The sequence below is a fragment of the Rutilus rutilus genome (genome assembly GCF_951802725.1).
Source record: "Rutilus rutilus genome assembly, chromosome: 12".
NCBI classification, from domain to species: domain Eukaryota; kingdom Metazoa; phylum Chordata; class Actinopteri; order Cypriniformes; family Leuciscidae; genus Rutilus; species Rutilus rutilus.
This window is the reverse complement of record NC_140217.1, coordinates 21,767,615-21,789,037: the sequence shown is the minus strand read 5'-3', so window position 1 is coordinate 21,789,037 and position 21,423 is coordinate 21,767,615. Positions and strand designations below refer to the sequence as shown.

Here is a 21,423-nt window from a genome sequence, read left to right as displayed (position 1 = left end):
GTATATATGACCTAAGTGAGATGTATACAAAGAACTTGGGCTAAAGAAACAGCTGTCCTTCAGTTATGATTTTCTTTGACTTGCAAGAATATGCTTTTTAGCCTTTAATCCAAAGTTCATGGTATAATGCTTTGTTCCTATATGTCTGAGATTACTATCAAATGGGTTGCTGATCTGATTAATATTGTACAAAGCCATCATAGTCTTTCATTCTCTCTCCATATCTCTCACTGCAACAGAAACCTACAAAATGCCTCTCGGGCACTTCATCTCCATGTGATAGCCCTACTCATCATCCCATTAAGGTATCACAGGGTCCACGTGCTTCCCCTGCAAGATCTGTAGCTGCAGCATCAGGCACCATGAAGTCTGATGCTCTAGGGCCAACAGCTCACACGGTTCCTTCTGGGAAAACAAAATCTAGTAACAACACCTCACTTGGAAGCAAGAATGATAAAATTAAGCCAACTCACACGCCAGCTAAAACCAAGACTTCATCTACTGTTAAACCAGTGTTGAATGGCACTGGTGGTTGTGCTCCTCGGGAGAATTCCTCCACTTCAGGTGCCCGTGGTTCACCTACAGGGAAGACGGTGCTGGACAGGAAGCCAAACCCAGGAGCAAGGCCAAAGTCTTCCTCTGCTGGGTCTGATCTCTCAACAGGCCATGCTAAAGGAGGAAAATTGCAGAAGAACACAATGTCAGGGAAAGATCTGCCTCAGGAATCAGCCAGCAATGCTCAGAATACTCCATCTAACTCTGGCAGCACCTCACCAGACAACAGCGCTGGGAGTCCTCGCAACAATGGCCACAGTACACCAACAGGTGAATTTACCTAGAATTTACCTTCACACCACACACGTCCCTTAATGATACTCTACTTCATCTCGAGCTAGTCCCTTTTTTTACTGTGAAGAGTGGAGGCTTCCAGCAAAAATGTTTTTGGCTTTGCTTCTAGCAAAGTCAGATTTAGTAAAACTGTTAAGCAGAAAATCAGTCCTGAAAACAGCACTATAATAAAATAAGCAAGACAGAGCTTTAGGTCCATGGAAGTCAAGAAGCTATCCTTAGTTTCTCAGGTTACCCCACATTTGTTTACTCTTCTGTCACTGTGAGTAAAAAGCTACAGTATGTATGTGTAAAAGTATGTGTGCTTTTAATAAAAGTTAGAAAATTAGAATGGGAAAGGAAGGATAGAGAGAGAAGGAATTTCTAAAGTTCTGAATCTTGAAATCCAGGGGTATCTCTCCCCTTTTCTTTGCTCATTAGCTAGTGTTTGCCTGGTACTGCCTCCCCTGTGAGTCAGAGAGTATGTGCTCAGCAGAGTAGGTTTTAGCAGGGTATGCCGGAGTTAGCTTGTCATTAAGCTGCTTAGCACTTCTAAAATTGTACATGCCTGTTACCTTGCTCACAGTTCTTAAGGAATGTGGGTTTAGATAGCACAGGGATACTGCAGGATATGCCAGTGTACTATGAGGTACAACAAATATCAAAACTTAATACATTTGAAATAAACATAATACATTTTCTTGAGTAGACCGTGTTGAGAACAGGATTGTAATTGATAATGATCTGTTTAAATAGATTAATAGGCTATACATTAAATACACACAAATGTTTTATATGATGTACTTGGAATTGTTTTTAAATAACTACATTCTATGTTGTCATTATGCAATGTCATTTATAAAAACATTTTTGTGTTGTTATAAAGACTGAATAATCATTTTACATTGTAGGTCTCAGGTCAAAACTTCAAGCCAAGGCAACAACAAAATCTCCTCTGACCAAACCTGCCCAAAAAACAGACACTGAAAAGACTAGCAGGTGAGTTGTTCTATGAACGCAACCAGCCTGCGGTCCTTACACTTTTTTTTTTACTATGTCTATTTCTTCCAGTTGATAGTCAATCTTTGGTCCTTCATTGTGTTGCTACAGCCCCACTAATAAATCAAGCAAGACTAAACCTGCCACAACTAGCCGTGCAGTACCTGTAATTCCTGCATCCCGCTCAGATCCAAAGAGCAAGAGCACTGTGTCAGGCCTTTCAGAGAACCACGGTAAGAAACAGTCAGGTTTCAGAATGGATCTAATGGTAAACTGTTATTAACACTAATGAGAGTCTTTTCTGTTCCCTCTTTTAAACAGCTTCATCTAGACCTGGTTCAGCCCTTAGCTCTAAAAAGCCTGCCTCCCCAAGAAAAGAGGTAGAGAAAGATATATCCAAACCTTCAGCTATTAAGAAGACAACAAAGGCCATCTCTGAGTCAAGGCAAAGCATTAAAGCTTCCACATCTTCCTCTAAGCAGTCGCTTGCTGCCCCAAACAAAACAGGACCTAAACAGAAGGCTCCAGAAACACTTTCAACAAAATCATCTCTTAAATCATTTGGGGCAGTCAAAAACTCAACTCCTGCTGGCTCTAAAAAACCAGGCACTGCTGTGAAAGATTCAATATCTAGCCCCAAACACTTAAAAAAGGTTTCCCCGAAGAATCCAGCTTCTACCGAAGGTAAGACAAGAAGCAAGGAAGTAGTTGCATCTTGTCTGGAGAGTTCCAAAGTTTCTTTGTCCATGGAGCAGCATTCACTAGTCAGCCCGGCTATACTAGACCAGCCAGAAGTGGTTCCCAAGGGTATATCAGCAACTTCCACTAAGGTTCATGATATGGAGAAAAACAGTGATCCAGTGAGTAAATTATGTAACACAGAGGTGAAGACTCTAACTCCTGACATGCATGCATATACTTCTGAACAGAGTGAGGTGAGTAGGAATAAACTGGCCACAGCCCATGCCGTTCCACCCCATACCACTGGATCAGACCGGGGCCTAAATTCCATGAACTCTTCAAAGGATATCCCTCCTGATACACCTTGCAGTCTAGGGAGCATTGAGACACCCCTAGAGGACTCGTGGAATGGGCTTCATCCCCAGGTTAGCCCAGAGTCAGAGACTGGCAGTGCCACCACTTCTTCTGATGACATAAAGCCACGGTCTGAGGATTATGATGCTGGAGGCTCACAGGATGATGACTGTTGCTCTCATGAGCGTGGCAATTCAAAGTGTGGGACCATGCGTTGCCCTGACTTTCTGGGCCGCAGCAGCAGTGACACCAGCACACCTGAGGAGCTCAAGATGTACGAGAGCGGGGCTGGACTACGTGTGGAGGTACGACTCAGAGGACGGGAGGCAGAGACTACAAGTGAAGAAGAGGTAGGGCGTCCAAGACCACGATCATGGATTAGAAAAGATGAAGTGCCAATGGAGGAGGAACCTTGTGAAATGGATTCCACATTAAAAAACTTGAAGGGTGTACAGGACCACCAACTTTTCTCCACTGAGGAAGAAGAAGAAGAAGAAGAGGAGGAGGAAGAAGAAGAGGAAGAGACTGAAGATGAAAGATCGGAAGTTGAGGTGCTACCGAGAGGAATGGCTCCCCCACTTAACGAACCTCCACAGTTCCAAGGTATTGTCAACCTCGCATTTGAAGATCCTGCGGACCAAGAGAATGAGCAACCAGAGTACCAGTCAGCTTCTAACTTCCGTCGCTCTGTTTTGCTCTCGGTGGATGAGTGTGAGGAGCTTGGATGCGAAGAAGGAGGCGCCCAGACTTCGACAGGTGATGTCTTTGACAGTGAACCTCACAATTCTCACACAGACTACTGCTCCCAGCAATCCACAAGCACAGTGATATCTAACCACCAAGAAAAGGAACAGGAGCCCAAACCTGTGGTATTCCTGACAGAGGTCCGGGGATCTCCACAGGAGAATTGTGCATATAATCAATCAGATGCCCCTGTGCAAGATAAAGACACCAGTGACATTCCTGCTCAGGAGCGTCCTAGTCACCTGGACCTCCGGCTGGCAGAACAGTATGGCAATCTCCAGACCAAACATATAGACAGCAGGAAAGCTGACTTGCGGCTAGACTTACCTGAGCCGCAGCTGAATGTGAGCTCACCTGCACACTCTCCAGCAGGTAATGTATAATGTTAGAGCCCATCCCCCCTGACTGCAGTCTCAGAAACATCCACTCAGTTTCCCATCCTGACACATTCAACTCAAATTTTCAGACAATTCTTTTTCAATGAGGTAGATCCAGTGGGGTAAATCCTGATAGTTCATTGATTTAGAAAGTAGCACACTACTGCCTCCCTTTTTCCCTTCATTTAATCCTTTTCTTTAAATGTCTATTGTTTGCTATCTAATACTTCAAAAAGCTATAAACACAACTAAAATGGCTTCTCTGAGGCGCTTTAGTAACTCAACAAACAAGTTTACAAGCTTTATTTTTACAGTAATATATCAATATGCGTGTGGTGTAGAACATCTGTTATGCGGTGTGGCTGGGCAGTCTCAGTTGTACCATTGCATTTAATATATAGGCACCCAAGTTCTCAATCATTTTTGTTTGTTTGTTATTATCCATGCTGAATAGTAAGCTTCTTCCTCATAGGCCAAGTCCTTTATACGTTGACTTCTCCATAAGAGATCTTTACGCAAAAGACAAGCACCATGTGACTTGGCCTTCAAATATATAAATATATATGCACAAACATACAGTGAGCTAAGCTTCCTTTTAATACTGCCCATAAAGGACCACACCTTATAGAGGCCACGATGCTTTGAATGTGTTAGATCTAGATGTTTTTTATACTCAATATTGATGTTGAGTGTTGCTGTCTTACTTTTCAAGACTCTGTCTGTTTAGTCATCCAAACCAGGGAATCTTGCATGCTAATGCTAGACTTTGTTATTGATTTTGTTCAAATCCCATCTATGTTTGTATCCATCTTCGTGTGTTATTTTTTTCTTTTATTTCTCATTCACAATTTATCAAGCCATTTGTAGTTCTGTAGTAGTAATTTTCTCAACTCTAGATTTTTACATTGTAGATTTCATTTTATTCAATGTATTTCTGTAGAATTAGTAGTTTTTCTGTATGTTGTGTTTTTAAAGAAAAAAAAAATCCAAAAAGGTCCTCGTGTCTCTCTTTTTTCACACTTGTATTATGATTCCAATCACTGTTAATGGTTTTGCTTGAGTTTTTCTTGACAAAGAAGCATATCTTGAGTTTGCCAAGTAAAGCAATAAGCACTCTTTTGCCAGCATGTCCCTCATATTTTCAGTGTAGCTTTAAGTTAAAAATTAAGAAACTAACTAAAAAGCTCTCGTGCTTGCTTACGTTTCAATGTGTATATTTAAGAGAAAATGCTCAAGTTTGATCAGAACCAGAGAATTCATATATTTTGTGTGTGAACAGAAGTTATGCTGGAGATGCAATGGCTGGCAAAAACATGCCTTTTACTGTTATAGCACTTGTGAACAAAAGAGACACATTCAGTGTAGGTTTTCCTCTGTGCATCACCTTTATGGCATCTGTCCATCCTTATCCTAAATTCAGAAGTTGTTCCATGGATAACATGGAAACTTCATGGAAAGTCAAGAGTTGCTCCATGGAAAACTTTGGATTTGCACATCTGCTTAATTGTAATGCATGCGTCATTGAATCAAATCTTGATAAATGACAGTTCAATTGTAAGTTATTACTGCCTAAGACAGAATATATTTTTTCATCTATTTAGTCTTTAAAATGGTTCATACTTCAAGCTTGTCTTAACTGCATCATGGAGGACACAGTTGCACTAGGGGTGATTCTGTACATCATGTGGAGCTAGAAACAACGCATGTCTTCAAGAAAATGTTGTTGTTTTTTTGTTTTTAAAGCCCACATACGGATAAAACACTTGGTCATTGTGCAGTATTGTCAATTATTTTTAGGGGACATTGATGGTTGTGACACATTGGATCAAACCTGCACACATGACCGGCGGTCGTCTAAAGCCCTGTCCCCCATTTACGAGATGGACCTGGGAGAAGCCCTCGAACAAAGAATGGATGCAGACAAGAGCAATGATCCCCAACAGGAGGAGTCACATTGGAATGGCAAAGAAGTAGAGACAGTGGACAATGAAGTCGGAAAGTTTGCAGAGAAAGACTGGAGTCTGCTTCGACAGCTACTGTCTGACCAAGAGTCCAATCTGGGCATCATAAACTCAGTCCCAGAGGATTTGAACCTTGCACAGTACCTGATAAAGCAGACGCTGTCCTTGTCTCGAGACTGCCTGAATGAACAGGATTACTTGTATCACGAGAAGGACACATTTAAGCGCTGGGCCGAGCTTATTTCTCCACTGGAGGACTCCACCACCAGCATCACTGTGACCAGTTTCTCCCCCGAGGACGCTGCCTCTCCACAGGGCGAGTGGACTATCGTGGAGCTGGAAACGCATCACTGATGGCATCCTGGACTGGAATACAGCCAATGTTTTGATAGGACTCTTTGGATTATGGCATCATTTCCTTCTTTCTGTGCTGCTTCTTTGTTTTGGGGAGAAAGACAGATCAGTTGCAGCTTAAGTTGAGCGAAGTTACATGGCTTTTTGTACTCATTGTACAGGTACTATATGAAGGACTGGAATAATGACCTCAGTGCAGTTGTTTTGCATGTGGGCAATTTTCTAAGTTATATTGTTTACTTGATGGGTGTTGCTTGAATCTTTGTAGAATACCAAAAAATGCATTTTCTTGTTGCTCTTTTCGTCTCTGAATGATGACGCTTCTAAAATGTTTTGAACAGAGTTTAGAGAGTATGTAAGTGGTTCTGGTTTACATTTGTTGTTTTAAAACAATAAAAGCCGTGTTGTTTGAATTTTGTTGCTTTTTTCCTTGAAAGGTAATAGATTGATACATCTTATTACTTTTATCCGCCTATATCGTTTCGGATAGAAAAACAATAATTTAGTCTATTTAAATGGTGAATTTTTTTATAAATAATCATGCAATAAATCAAAGTAAATTAGATCCATTATTTTGGGTCTTTTTGACCCCAAATGACCTTTGCTACAAAAAAATAAAATAATAATTGGAATGATATCTGGTTGTCTGTTAGCCTGATGTCAGTCCCTCTCAGGGTGCTTCGGGGTCTCCCGACACCCCAGACAATGAAATGTGATTTTGTAACATAATAATGTAATTTTTTACAACAAATGTATTATCACCCACTTTATTAATGTTTTTACTCTACATTTGTGCAGTGTTGGGGGGATTTAATGTACTTTGTAAATTTATATGAATAAGTAGGCTAAATTATATTTTTCAAATTAAAAAAAACTAAATCAGCCACAACACAGAACACAAATACAGTGAAGTGAAGTGGCAACCCTATAGTACATCCACAATGGGGAATGCTCGTGCTCATAAACCCACATAAACTGCTCCACCCAAAAATCAGCCATAGACATAAATGGGACACCATAAAAAAATTATTTTGTTACATAAAACAAATGTGCAAAGAACAATTGCAAACACACACAAAACACATATATAACACTATGTTCAGGTTTGACTTTAATGTCTCATAGTTGCAAAAAAGTAAAAAATAAAAATAAAAAAAGCTAAACTTTGAAAAAGAGTTATTTTTTATTGTTATAATAGTTATTTTAGAATGTCTAAACATAAATCTAAATAATAAAAAAACTTTATGATGTATATAAAAGATGTATACCCATGAGAAAATGGCAAATGAGGCATTGAGTAATGCTTAAAGCATCTGTATTTGAAATTTCATGTTATTTTTATTTTAAAAGTGTTTGTTCTCCAGTTGATGGCAGCAATATTCCATTACACATGGCACATTGTCCATGTTATCTCCATGAATGAAAATGAGAAATGTGGATTTTTATGGTGAATTTTACATAAAATATTTGTATACATATTTTTATCTAAAAAAACAACAACATATATTTAAAAAATATGTTTTTATTTATTTATATAAAAACTTAAATCCCCCCAACACTGCACAAATGTAGAGTAAAAACATTAATAAAGTGAGTGATATTAAATTTATTTATTTATATTTTTTTTTTTCAGGCTATGTTACAAAATCACATTGTATTGCCTGGTCTGGACTGCAGACCCCAACATCCTGAATGTAGCCTACATTAAAATGAATAGCATAAGGATTAGAAGCTGTGATTACACATACATCTGGATTATAACCATTAAAAGAGAATGGCAATGACATTTTGTGTTATGGGTTTATATGGTTTGATGTATTTATAACCCATTTTATTAGATTTTTTGGTTTCACTTTATTTTGATGGTCCCTTTAACACATTCTGCTGACTATAAGTAAAGTTGCACCTACATGTCTGTTAACTATCATTAGAGTATTAGTAGACTGGTTAGGGTTAGAATAAGTTGACATGTAGTTGCAAAGATACTTATAGTCAATAGAATGTCTGTTGGAGAACCATCATAATAAATAGTTAGTAAATATTAAGCAGAAAGTCTACTTATACTATAATGAGAGTTAGTTGACATGTAGTTGCAAAGTTACTCATAGTCAACTAAATGTTCAAAAGGGACCATTAAAATAAAGTGTTACCGATTTTTTTAACCTAATTTATTGAATCAAAAAAAAATTACCACCTTTAGGTTATGGGAAAGAGTTGGAAATAAATCTGCAGTTCCATTATTCTGTGACATCAAATAAAAGCACGACATAACACACCCAAGCCTACAGAGATCTTCTTCTAACAATGCTTCAAAACCTTACCTTGTCACTTTGAACGTGAAAATGGCATTTTAAGGCCGGTGTATTTCTGTATCTGTTGGACAGTTAGGCTAAATTAGGACACTGGACTTTGAGGACAAAAAAAGATGAGTCTGTTCTCCATTGCTAAGATTAGCTGACTGTGACAGATGAAGCGCTGAAGGGAAAATCATTCTGTGTCCTTGCAGAGGAAAAGTAAAAGACAACATCAAACGTGTTGTTCGACTAGGCTACACAGTTAATTACTCACAACATAATCAGGTCGGAGGGAGACTTGCTGGAATGTCTCCTACCGAATTTGTTAATGCGCTATTGTCTAAATTTGCAAAAAAAACTGGACAAGCGACACGCAGTTCCAAATAGACACAAATCAGCAGAAACCATTCTTATTCATTTTTCGACTGGCGCAGGATATTATATTATATTAGGGTGAATACTGGTAAAATGGGACACTTTCTGATAATTTACATTCTGCATAATGTTTTATTATGATCCAAATGTCTTAGCCCCTCATATGATACTATTCTAAATAGCTTAAGTGCTCTACTCTACTATACAGAATAAAAAAGAAAGAAACATTAAACACAGGATGGATGACTCTTCCTCAAACACACATGGACCCCAAACCACATTTTTCCAGGCGCTACTGTCAAACTGGGACACCTTTATTGGCAAACTGGGACACTTCAAGTTCAAACACATTAAATTGTTATTCAAATGTAGGCCCAATGAATTAAATACACAATAAACAACAACAACAAAAATAATAAAAATCGCTTTTTTTAAGGAGGGGTGCAGGTACAGCAGATTCTTTCCACCCCTCCCTCCCTCGCCTGTCCACAATATTGTATTGGGTTTAGTTTATTTCATATAAATTTAAAAAATAGAAATCTTCATAAATATTTCTTCTTATAGGCTAATTTTATTCCACACAGGCTGTTTCATTTCATTTTGTTGGAAAGTTGTTTGCAAATATTGCAAATGTCCCGGCCATCCAAGCTTGTACCCTCCATCTTTCTTTCTTTTTTTTTTTTTCTTTTTTTTTGGAATTGCCATTGTTTTTTTAAATCAGTTTACAATCTTTGTTGAAATATCTAGCTAGCTAACTAAATTTATGGGGGGCATACAAAAAGGGAACTCAATTCCCCCATTAGAATGACTTAAATGGCTGTCCCAGTTTGCCAGTAATACCCTGTCCCAGTTTAACAATACGCTATTGGCCAACTGGGACAGTGTCAAAATCACATTAAAAACAAACAAAAAAGATTCATATGAATGTGATTTTTACAAATTCTGATTCACCATTACATCCTATAACAAAATATATAACAATTACAAATGATCCATGAGTGTTTTAATTTTTATAATCTTAACATTATTCACCTCAGAATGCTATGTCATTTTACTTTACCATCACGGTTCACTGTAGGTTGTTGAATATGGTGTGCCACACCCCCGGAAGTGATGTCATAGCCACAGAATCTATATTTTTTTTATCACATACTTGCTTATGATGAGCTCAGTGTTGATTTTTAGTAATGGAATCATTTACATGTAAAGATAGAAATTAAGAAGCTTAACTGTCCCACTTTACCCATTGTCCCACTTTGCCAGTATTCACCCTATATTATATTATATTATATTATATTATATTATATTATATTATATTATATTATATTATATTATATTATATTATATTATATTATATTATATTATATTATATTTCAAACATGCAATGTTTTTAACGGGTCCATTTTATGATTAACATTAAAGTGACCTTACCTATCTTGGACTTATCTATCTTTGTCTCCACCTAGTGGAGTTATTTACTACTAACAGTTATAGAGGAAGACCACAAGATTGGCAGCCTGTGACAGATAGTTTGAGAAAAATGCTCTAACTATACACTAATGGGGGAAAATCCATGTGCTTATCCAAAATCTAGTGTAATGACTCAAAACAAAGTTATTATGTTTGGAGATCCATGGAGATTTTGCAAGAATATGCAGAATGTTAAAAAATGCTTTTGGTGAGAATAGCAGAGATTATTCTCAGTGGAGTCGTTCAGTCATTGGAATCAGTGTAAAAACTGGATGTTCTTATTGTGCAACAATAGAATTTAAAGTGTCGCTGATAAACTTTTTATCCATTATTTTCTCCTTAAAGAACTTAGATTTATAATTGAATGTAATGACACCTCCCTAATATGAGGAGCAGCTGAGGAGGCTGATGGTGCAAGTTACATAATCTCCATCTCATCTGTTCTCTCGTAAAACACAGTAATCCTCTTTAAGACTGAGACACCCGCTGCCGTTCGGCTGAACCCATTTGTCTTTTTAATTGCATGTGAAGTTTCTGAAGTCCACATTGTTTCGCTGTCAGGAGGAATTGAGCCTGAAACAGAGCAGATGGAATGAAGATGTAGTGAAGGTCGGGCTTGGAGCAGCTGCAGTCTAGCTTGAGAAGAATAAAGTGGACATCCTTATTTATCCCTCATTTCCTGTTAGTGAAAAACTCACTTTCATTCAGAAAGTTCAGAAAATGCCAAAATGATAAACCAAGTTCTTTCAAAAGAATCCCATTTCAGCTGCGATGTCGACAAAGGATGAGAAATGACTAGGTGTGTTATAGGTGCAATGGAGAGACTTTCATAGATTGGACACATGACCGTTTTGATTGGTCGATGTTAAACTCCAAGATGATATATTTGCCTTCATATATTTATTTTACAACATCTCAGAATGTTTTGCCATGTATGTGCAGCCACTTTTAACTAGGACTTGATATTACAATGTTATCAGAGTTAATAAAGGCAGCATTTTACAGGAAAGCACAAGCCTGAGGCCCTGATCTATATTTGCCTATTTTCCTTTAATCGTAGATCTCATTTGTGATGGCATAATACCCCTAGTGTTCAGCTGAAAAGTCAAGTGTGGGTTCAGCGGGTGTGACGGAATGAATAGAAACATTTGTTGGTTCACCCTCTCAACATTTTCTTAGGTTAGCTTATGGACAACAATAACAATATCATCACCCATAAGGAAATGAATCTGAATGGTTATGGCTCTAAAGGTAAATCTGTGTCCATGTGTTGTTTGAGTCACAGAAGTCACAAGCTCACAAACACAACTGCAGTTCATATCAGGAAGCCAGAATAACCCACAGCTCTGGCAGGCCTGAAATAATTTGACTATTTTATATTTGACTAATTTAGTGTGCGTGTGTGAGTGTGCGTGCGTGCGTGCATGCGTGTGTTTAATAAAAGTATTAAGTATCAAATGTTTAATAAAATTACTTATTCTGTCATTCATTTATTTAAATAAACATACTGGATAAAAACCTAGCTTTGTACAAGCTAATATGATTCTTTAGGGTCTAAATTAAAAGTTTGTAAAAATTCTCATTAGTATTGTAAGAAAACACTCATTTTACCTGGTCAAAAACAGCTCTGTTTTCAGCACGCCATTTAAGTGCATGTGTCTTTAAATGATAATGAGCTTTGCTCACCCCGCCCCTCTGTTCTGTGTGTACACCGTAACACAATAACAACAATGACCGCGCTGGTCTGCGCGGACTATGATTGACAGCTCGCTCACGAGAGAGGGCGGGTCTGTGTTGAAACGCTGCTGTCAATCAACAATCGTGGGAGGGGCGTCGATTTTGTGACGTCACAAAATCGAACGGCTTGATTTGAGACAGGGGAAAACATAAGAAGATTACAAAAAAAACCACTGGATGGATTTTTATCATTTTATGATGGTTGTGTACAGGCACTGCCAACACACATTTCCGTACAATCAACTTGTAAAAGTGCATGTACCATTATATGACCCCTTTAAATGAATGAGGTCACAGGTTAACCCCAGTATTGTTCACATTTTGTTGGAATTTCAAAACAAAAATGTCAAATTTTCACTTGCTTGATTTTTTGTATTATATTAGTATATTTTGAGTTAGCTTTTATATCTATATTTTCAGATTTATTTAAATTTTAGTGTAAGTTTTAGTATGTTTTTCTGCTTTTTGTCATTTTTATGAATGTTTCACTATACTATTTTTTATTTCAGTTTTAGTTTCAGTCATTTTACTACTCTAATTTTCATTCAAAAAATGTCATCTAATATTTATATTTTATTTCATGTCAGCTTTATTTCAATTACCGAAAATTGTTCGAGTTAACAATAACAACCCCTGTCTACTTGACACCACAGTAAGTAAACACAACTTTTACATTCACATTAACAAAAGTATGGCAGAGCTCCATAAACCCCTATTAAACTGTATTATTTAGCCATTACTTACATAATTAAGTTTATAAAGAGCTCGTGCTGTCCCAGATACTGAAATTCTTGTCCCAGCATGTGGACAGCCATCCTTTGTCTCCTGCTGGCCATGCTTTCAACATTGTTCGTGATTCATCACAAGACTGTTTTATTACTGACTACACTGTCCTCAATAAGAGATCGAATATAGAAGGAGGCACGACAGAGCCAGGGCTTCTTTGATAAATAGCCTATGGTTAAGAACATTTATTTGTTGTTCATATTGACATGAAAAGCTGCTGTGCTCTGTGCTGTGGTGCCCTCGGGTAGATGAGAGAGCCTTAAAGTCCTGTTCAGATCTTCATAAGAACTGTATACGTGAGAGACACACCTGCACTGTATATTTAAACATTTTAAAATCCTCATTAAATTATGATGATCTTTCTTACGAACTTTCTTGAGAACAGACAAAAGGCCTGGTTTTTCTTCTGTTCACGATGTCTGACAGGCACGGTTTTGCCGAATTGGACACGTTCCTGGGTCAGCATGTTTGTTGATCCTGGAACAACATTACTGTCCGAAAATTTAATCCTAACCATATCCCTACCCCCAAACCTAAGCCTATCCATAATTTATTCCTAAAATCAGAGGGAAATGATAGGTGTAGAAGCACATAACCCTGCAGTTGCAAGCCTAAACTTGACATAAACTGTAAACTTATCCCTCAAATCTGATTGGTTGATTGGAATGTTGTTCCAGGACCATGTTGCACTTGGTGAAATCAGGTTCTGCACATAGAGTTTATGATCAATAAACGGTAGAGGAAGAAATGTCTAGATGGAGAAGTGCTGTGCAAGTGAGTCTCTCGCATCACATGTCAATCATTGCCTCCTGGTATATTGACATGCAACAGGAGCGTTTATTGACCAAAAGTGTTTTTAATGTTGAGTTAACCAGAATGCATTGTCCCTCAGTGCGTGGCGAAGTGTAAAAGGCCGTGTTGCTGAAGGCTGTGAATCAGGCTGGTCTCATGACTGCCACAACTCGCTGTTGTTTGTTTGCCTGCAGGCTAAATTTGCTCTCCATAGCAAGTATAAAAGAACACCATCTTCTCCTTCCTATCAAAGAGGATACTTACAGTTACAGAACTGCCGCGGATGATATAGAAGACTTTAGATTAACTAAAAGACAGGGGGAATAAGCAAGCATTAGAAAAAAAAAATGCAATGGGAAACTATCAAAGAAAACAGAATGACAAGGTTGTGTTTGGTTGAACAGCATAGCTTCGTTTTTCTTGTATTAGGAAAATCAGGTTTAATATAGGTCACGATTTCGTTTAAATCCATCTGGAATCTTCTTCTTTCTCTTAGCATTGACGAGAGGATGAGTAAGTGTAAGAAAGAGTTGAGCGAGAAAGAGAGAGAACGGCTGCTCATCCGCAGGGCCAGCGGAGCCAACGCCTCTCAGCTGGCTCATATGGAGAAGATGCTGCAAGAAACCAAAGGCCTGCTGGAGAAGAAGACAGAGGCAGATTCAGAAAGCAAAGCATGTGGTGACACTATGGGTATGTGTTTTTGAATATCTTCAAATGTAATATCTCTGAACGTGAACCTTGCATTACTAAGTCAAAATAATGTACCTTGTTTTACAGTATAAATATGTAGACATCGTTAAAACAAGATACATTCTCTTGAATTTCAATATGATATATATAAACATTCTTGAAAAATTTCAACATTGTAAAATAGTCCATTTTTGGAAAATATATCTTGAATTTATTGTTCTTATCCAATTGACTAACTAATTTGAACAAAACTTCAAAAACACATTTTCTTTAAATAAGACAAAAACACAAATAAATAAGAAAATCCACTGAATTCAAAACATGTTCTATTACAAACTCAACAGTTCTAAATTCTAATGTCTTATTTATTATATATTAATATTTATTTGACTTCTTATGTACATTTGTTTTAGGTATGTTTCCATATTTTTATTAGAAAACAAGATGTATGTTATTTAAAAACCATTTTTGCACTGCATTCCACTCTTAATACCCAGCTAACAGCGAACGTTCTCAGAACATTCTCACATAGTTCTCTCAAAGTTATGAGCAAACATTGTTCCAATAATGTTAATAAAATATTTGTTCAAACGTATGTTTTTTTTTATGTTCTCACAACGTTAGCACAAAAACATTATTTATACATTTTTCATGGAACTTTTTTCCTGAAACATTTTAGCTGGACGTTGGTTTAACGTTTTTGTATTGTTTCACGAGTTCACATCTACATATAATTAGTACAATAAGTTTATGCGTATTTGGCGTGCTGTCCGGGGAGAGGGCTCCGAGCTCGGAGTTAGGCCCGAACCCAGAGTACTCCCCCCAGTTGGTAAGTGTAGATGGAACTGGAAGTGAGGAGATGGGGTGGAGGAGGGATGCTGACAAACTTTCAATGAACAGAGATAGGTCTGCTGTGAATTTATACTCTGTCATTGAGTTGATTACTGATTAATCTCCAGCTGTGCATAATTTGGTTAATTATCTGAACCTGCTCCTCCCGAACTTTGTTAATAAAACATCATATTGTATTGTATTGGTTTATTTAAGAGGGGACAGTGCAATTTCATAAAACACATGAACAAACATGGTTAAAAAAAGCCAGAATTAGCCAAAAGGCTATTTTTCATCTGTAGTCCCCTGGCCAAGATGTAAAAAAAGCATTAAAATATAAACATGAAAATACATTTACAAGTCTATGACAAATCAATACGGCAGGCAATACCTGTTACAATATTTAACACACAAAAAACACGTTCAAAAAGGCGGCGGTATCCAAATATACAATAAAGCGCAACAGGCTCGGCTTTTAATGTTGGCAGACATACATGTTAAGGAGCCAAATTTTCACATTTTTGTAAAGGCCTTGTAAGTGGTGAGCAGTTTTTAAAATGACACTACTTGTTTCAGAATGCTCTGAGACCATGTAAAAGTAACTTTCCTATAATGTTTGCAAAATGATCATATGAAATGTTCCGTTAATGTTCGTATAACCAAGATTTTATTTTAATTTTTTTAAGTCGTCATGAAACAATAGTCGATTGCAATATTCTTTCCTTCCCTGTTGTGACGCATATCTGAGTGAAAAGGATTTGATTGGATCATTGGGTCGTTGTGGTTTGCTATTGGTCAATCTCATTTGAGTGACAGGTTGTCCCGCCCTCATGCCAGTAAACATCGTCAGAGAAGAGGTGGACGATATTCCATAAAAAATAAGAATTGTCCATTTTGATTTCATGATGTCTGGACATTTTGAATTTTAAACTTACTGGAAATGTGGGAAAACGTTTTTATTAGCTTGGTAGCTAAATGATTTCCATTTGGACAAATGAATGTGTATTGAGTCATTCTTGTGATTTTGCTCTGGTCTTAGTGTCAGATCTGGAGCAGAAGGTCCAGCGCAGCAAGCGAGACCGCCGTAACTCCCTCCACCGCACACAGCTGCTGGAGAGTCAGATGAAGACGGTTCGAGGCGAGCTCGTGGGCACGCTGGACCACCTGGAGGAACTGCGCAACATATTGCGACGCTCACAGCAGAAATCAGAAGAGCGGGAAGCAGCCATGCAAAAACTTGCTGAAGGGCTGAGGTGAGACATCACCTCCACCTTCAGTTCATCTCGTCGTGAAGACTTGAAGACACCACTGTTCATCTGAAATATTTGTTTGACTGCACATCCAGAATGACATAATGTTTCACATTGGTTCACACATTCCTGTGCAACCAGATGCTTTTGTAATATCTCTGTTGGATAATTAAAGCGTGCCACAATTACTTAAAGGGCATGTGTTTACCCTCCAAAGATAGACACAGTTCTCCCATTTTGGTTGTTTGGATGTCATGGCATCCTGTTTTTATTTTCACTGAAATGCAGCCTTAAACCATAATTTATCATTTAAGTATAGACATCCACGGAATGCCATGTTAACTGGTCAAATCAATTTCACACCCTGTCACATTTGACACATTTTATTGTGCTAATTAACAGTATGATGGCTTCAGGAAAGTGCTTTTTGTTTTAGTTTATGTCTTCACAGGATTTGTTTTGTAGGACAACGGATTGCAAATAATGTCTTGTTATATATGTAGTATAAGGAAAGTGGCAAATGAGTCCACCATTTCTTGATATGAATGCCTTAGTCACCTATATTCATAGCTGCTTTTACTTTTTTATTATTATTTAAAGGTTTATTCCTGTGAACTTTCACATGATCTGCAATGTTAAACATGCTGTTTCAACATTATTAGCACCAATTCGCTAATGCAGGTAAACTTTAAAGGCTGTGTGTGTTCATGATTTTGTTCATTAAAATATTGAAATGTCCTCCAGGTTGTACTTTATGAAAAGAAAACAGAAACATTATATCCATTTCAGTTGTGGATTTCCTCCCCATATCCTAAAGATCACTTTTTCATGTTTCTTTCGGGAGCTTTAGTAGAAGATTCAATCCTAAATCTACTTTTCAGATCCTCTGCTTTGACTGAAGTTCTCTCATACTTTGTGGCCTCATTCCACTCTCGCTAGAGAGATATAACACCACTGACCTGTCCTCACTTTGCCTTGTGTTGAAAGGTCAATGGTACTTTTCCCCTCATTAATTTTTTTTTTTACACATTTACACATGTTTAAAATCTAGTACACTCACTTGTAATGGCTGCAGTAATTGCTTCAGTCATCAGTGGCTTAATAAACTTCGCACGGAGCGGGTAACCTCGTGGGGGTCGACATGTTGAGACCAGCCTTTGTTGGTGGACTTAATTAATCTTGGTTCACTTTGAAAAGTGCATTTTCTACAATGGTGTTGGTATCTGCTTTTGCATGATGCATATTCATTAGATTAAACCAGGATTAGGCCTTAGTTCAATTAGGACATTTAAGTAGCTTTTATAAACGTACGTGGCTTACAATGTTTTTTTGGTGTGCATCTCGAGACAAAACAGGCACTGACATATTTTAAGATATGTCAGTGCAAGTTGCTTTCAGTTAAAACAGGTCAAACATGCATTTTAGTCTGGGACTAGATTTAAGCATTGTCTGTGAAACCGGACAATAGTTTAATGCCCATCACAAATAAATCACAAATTAAAAAAAAATATTACCCTAAACATTTCCTATACATACTAAAATGAAATGTATGAATGAAAATGAAAAAGCAAATAATAATACAATATATTTTTTGTACCAACAGAATTTTTCTATCTGCCTCATATATAGGGGTAAGAAAATATTTTATTGTAGTGTAATTAGCCTAACTCTTCCCAGCATTTAATTTTTGTATTTTTTTATTGTCAGCCGCCACTAAAATTTGTAATCGTTTTCACAAAAATGTAATGGTCCCCAGAATATTTTGTTGACCATGCAATATATCAAAACAAACTATAACCCTCTGCTTAAAAAAAGTTTTATTCTAGCTTCATGCATTCTTTTTTATCAACACTTGAATGTGGGTAAGTTTAATTAAAAAAGCAACATTTTGAACAAAAAGCTGAAAACCGCGTTTTTTCCCCAAAGAATACAACGTGCAAAATGAATACTTTTATCACTTGTTTCTGCTCCTTTTGCCTGTATTTCGATCGGGAAATTCTGTACTTTTTCAGAAGAAGCGTAATAGCGCCCCCTACCGTATAACAGTGCAATTTCGGTCAATGGCAGGGAAGTGTTGTCTCATAAATGACGGAAAATTCCCTCAGTAGCCGGAAAGAGTAAGTATTGATGTCACTACGTAACATTTTCTTGTAGCGACATCAATAAAGCCCTGTGAAATACTAAACAGTCTTATGACACGGGAAAGATTAATTCGTTTTTGAGCTGGAGGCTGGAGCTGACAAGACTCAGGTGGTCAATAACTGCATCCAGAAAGTGAGTTTTAAGTCACATGTGAAAAATAAATATATAAATAAAATGAATTCAAGGTATGTTCTCAAGACTCAACAGTTCTAAGTTATATTTATTTATGTCGTTTTTTAATTGTTCAAAAACGTGCATATGATTTGTGCTTAGATAAGGTCTAAGTTGTACAGTCATGTGCAGGGCAGTGAGATCATGGACTGATGAGTCCAAGCTATTAATCTTATGGACTATCCAATCTTTAGTGCCAAATTGCATTATGCCTATTTCAGGATTCTTCCCTCTGGCAGGTCATTATGAATCTCAGACTATCAACTTATCTGTTATCTGATAAGCATCAACAGTAGCCTAGAACCCTGGATGGCCTGTGAGTGAATATCATCATATATATTTTTAATATATACTAAAATCTCAGGTGCTTTATTTAAATCAAACTCTCTAAACCCTCTCAGGTCACTGCTTAGAGAATGGAATATTAATATACTGGAAACTTTGGGTCATTCTCAGGTAACGTGCCACTTGTGCCCATTTTATTTATTTATTTTGTTGTAATTATAATGGTGATGAAAGGAAATAGTCTGATATTCTAAAAGAAAAATCCTTGAGAAGCATGGTTTTGGTGTTGTTCACCTTGCATAAATGTATATACAGGCCAGCAGGGCGGCAATGTTCAGTTTGGCCTTGTCCAAATTTGAGTTTCAAGGAGGTAGTCCTGTTGTTCACCCTCTATCATTCCCATCTTTCAGTTTCCTATAAGAATGACTTTAATTCTTATACTGCTGGAAACAAAAATCTTTTTCTGATTAATACAACTTCACTTCAGACTTGCAATCTATTTTCTCAGACTAATATTTTTTACGAATTCTGAATAATCTTTGTTAATATTTTAGTAATGTTTTGAAAAAAATATAAAAAAAATCGTTCTGATCTTTTCTGTCTTACTTGCAAATCTATCGCTATGCTTTTAAACCAATAATAATTATTAAATAATGGGTTTAATCATTTTTTGCATGTGCTACACTCCTACCATAGTCTCCATCAAATGTTTTATGGTCATCATTGTCATAATAATATTATGAGTATTTGTTTGTGCTTTTGATCAAGAGTTGGGTCTATAGCTAAAAACAATGGAGGAAAAAAAAACTGTAAATCAATTTGTCTTGTGGATTTAAGAGTGAGATGAAACATTTGGAAGAGGACATGCAAACAATGAAAGGCCTACAAAAAAAGAAAGAAAACCTTACTCATTCAAAGCCTCCACACACTGTTAGCAGCAGACACCATTCATGCTGATACATGTTCAAAACCATGCAGGAAACTTGCAGGAATGTTTATCTATATTTATAAAAGAATTTTCATTGGCGGTGTAGACTAAAATATATCTGATATGCAACACTGCAGTGCAACTATGAAATGTGTGGTTTGCTGTATTTAATGTGGATGTGCTGAAGGACTCAGATTGAGTGTATATGTGTTAAGAAATGTAGTCATGAAAGTGTACTATCTTAAAGCACAATTAAGTGGCCTTTTATTTTTGTATTATGTGCAAATACACTTTTAAAATTGAAAGGACACGTATAGATTCAAAACATTTAAGTTGCACTTCTTTTTCACTATGGTTGGCCCTAATCCAATCAGCAAACATAAAGGGAATCAGACTAATTAAAGGTAGGATAGGCAATGTTTTTCATAAACACTTTTTGTTATACTGGTTGAAACTCTCTTCACATTCTGATAGCAATCACTAATAGAAGTGGTCTAAATATATATATAATTTTTTTTTGCATATATCTTCTGTGGAAGTCTCAGGACCAAAATATAGTCGCATTGCATTCGAATGTCCTACCTGCCTGTCAACCTGTATTTCCATACCTCCGCACACCCTGCTCACGCAGACATCACACGTCATCAGCTCGTTCCATAAGGCTATGCATAGTTATAACCTTTTTCCCAATTCAGAGGCTGCATCCTTCGAAGGTCGGACCGAGCGTTGTTAAATGGGACGGTCTAGTATAGGGAGGATTGTTCTTGTCGCCTAGTACCTGTGACAGCTGCCGTTGATGAGTGGCAGCTTGTACTGGGACTTGGTTCACAAACTGTCTAAATATATTCACCATGGTACATTTCTCTATGATAAAGAGTTTAAACGATTTATAATTATATAAAAAAATATATATATTCTGTCGTCACTGGCACACAATGAATTCTGGGGTTTGCAAGGCCGTGAAGGATCCATCTGTTGTATCCTTCATTGCACGGGAAACGTAGGACGCATTTGAAGGAGCTTTCGAATTGGGACAGCCTTCGTCGCACCGCTGTGACGCAGTTGGCCTTCAAATGTGGCCTTCGAACAATGCAGCCACTCCTTTTGCAGCAGTAGACAGACAGTCACAGAGCGCCGCAAACAAACAGCAGCCATCTTTTCCAGTTCCTCCTGAACTAAGCTCATGCTGTGTTCACGCCATGTCGTAATAACGGTAATTATGAGATGATAACCTATGACGTTCTATTCTGAGCTATTCTCTGAGCACGTCCTCGGACTCGAAAATATGCATTTCTATAGCAACAATGTGCTTTGAGACATGAGGCAATTTAATGCCATCTCTCGTGGAGCTTTGCAGACTCTTCTCTGGCGGTG

General features: G+C 37.4%; 2 protein-coding genes across 2 annotated transcripts in view; both read left to right on the top strand.

Moving 5' to 3' along the window:
• The window catches only part of btbd8 (BTB domain containing 8), a 34,934-nt gene extending 28,225 nt beyond the window's left edge, over nucleotides 1–6,709 (top strand). The window contains exons 15-19 of the mRNA XM_084425592.1: nucleotides 240–825; nucleotides 1,740–1,827; nucleotides 1,939–2,060; nucleotides 2,149–3,978; nucleotides 5,781–6,709. Of these exons, the coding sequence (XP_084281718.1) occupies nucleotides 240–825; nucleotides 1,740–1,827; nucleotides 1,939–2,060; nucleotides 2,149–3,978; nucleotides 5,781–6,298 (3,144 nt within the window). The 3' untranslated portion in view covers nucleotides 6,299–6,709. The remainder of the gene's footprint in view (nucleotides 1–239; nucleotides 826–1,739; nucleotides 1,828–1,938; nucleotides 2,061–2,148; nucleotides 3,979–5,780) is intronic.
• A 7,292-nt stretch (nucleotides 6,710–14,001) lies between these two features.
• Nucleotides 14,002–17,261, top strand: LOC311301684 (uncharacterized protein). Its single transcript, XM_084426958.1, has 3 exons — nucleotides 14,002–14,137; nucleotides 14,249–14,442; nucleotides 16,313–17,261. Exons 1-3 carry the CDS (start codon nucleotides 14,100–14,102, stop codon nucleotides 16,528–16,530), a joined length of 450 nt encoding a protein of 149 aa, XP_084283084.1. The 5' UTR covers nucleotides 14,002–14,099; the 3' UTR covers nucleotides 16,531–17,261.
• Nucleotides 17,262–21,423: the final 4,162 nt, after the last annotated feature.

Excerpts from the sequence above, each read along its gene's own strand:
- LOC311301684 (XM_084426958.1), top strand. The coding sequence starts at position 14,100 with ATGCAATGGGAAACTATCAAAGAAAACAGAATGACAAG. Across the intron at positions 14,138-14,248 it reads AAAGAAAACAGAATGACAAG|CATTGACGAGAGGATGAGTA; the intron begins GTTGTGTTTGGT and ends TCTTTCTCTTAG. Across the intron at positions 14,443-16,312 it reads AGCATGTGGTGACACTATGG|TGTCAGATCTGGAGCAGAAG; the intron begins GTATGTGTTTTT and ends CTCTGGTCTTAG.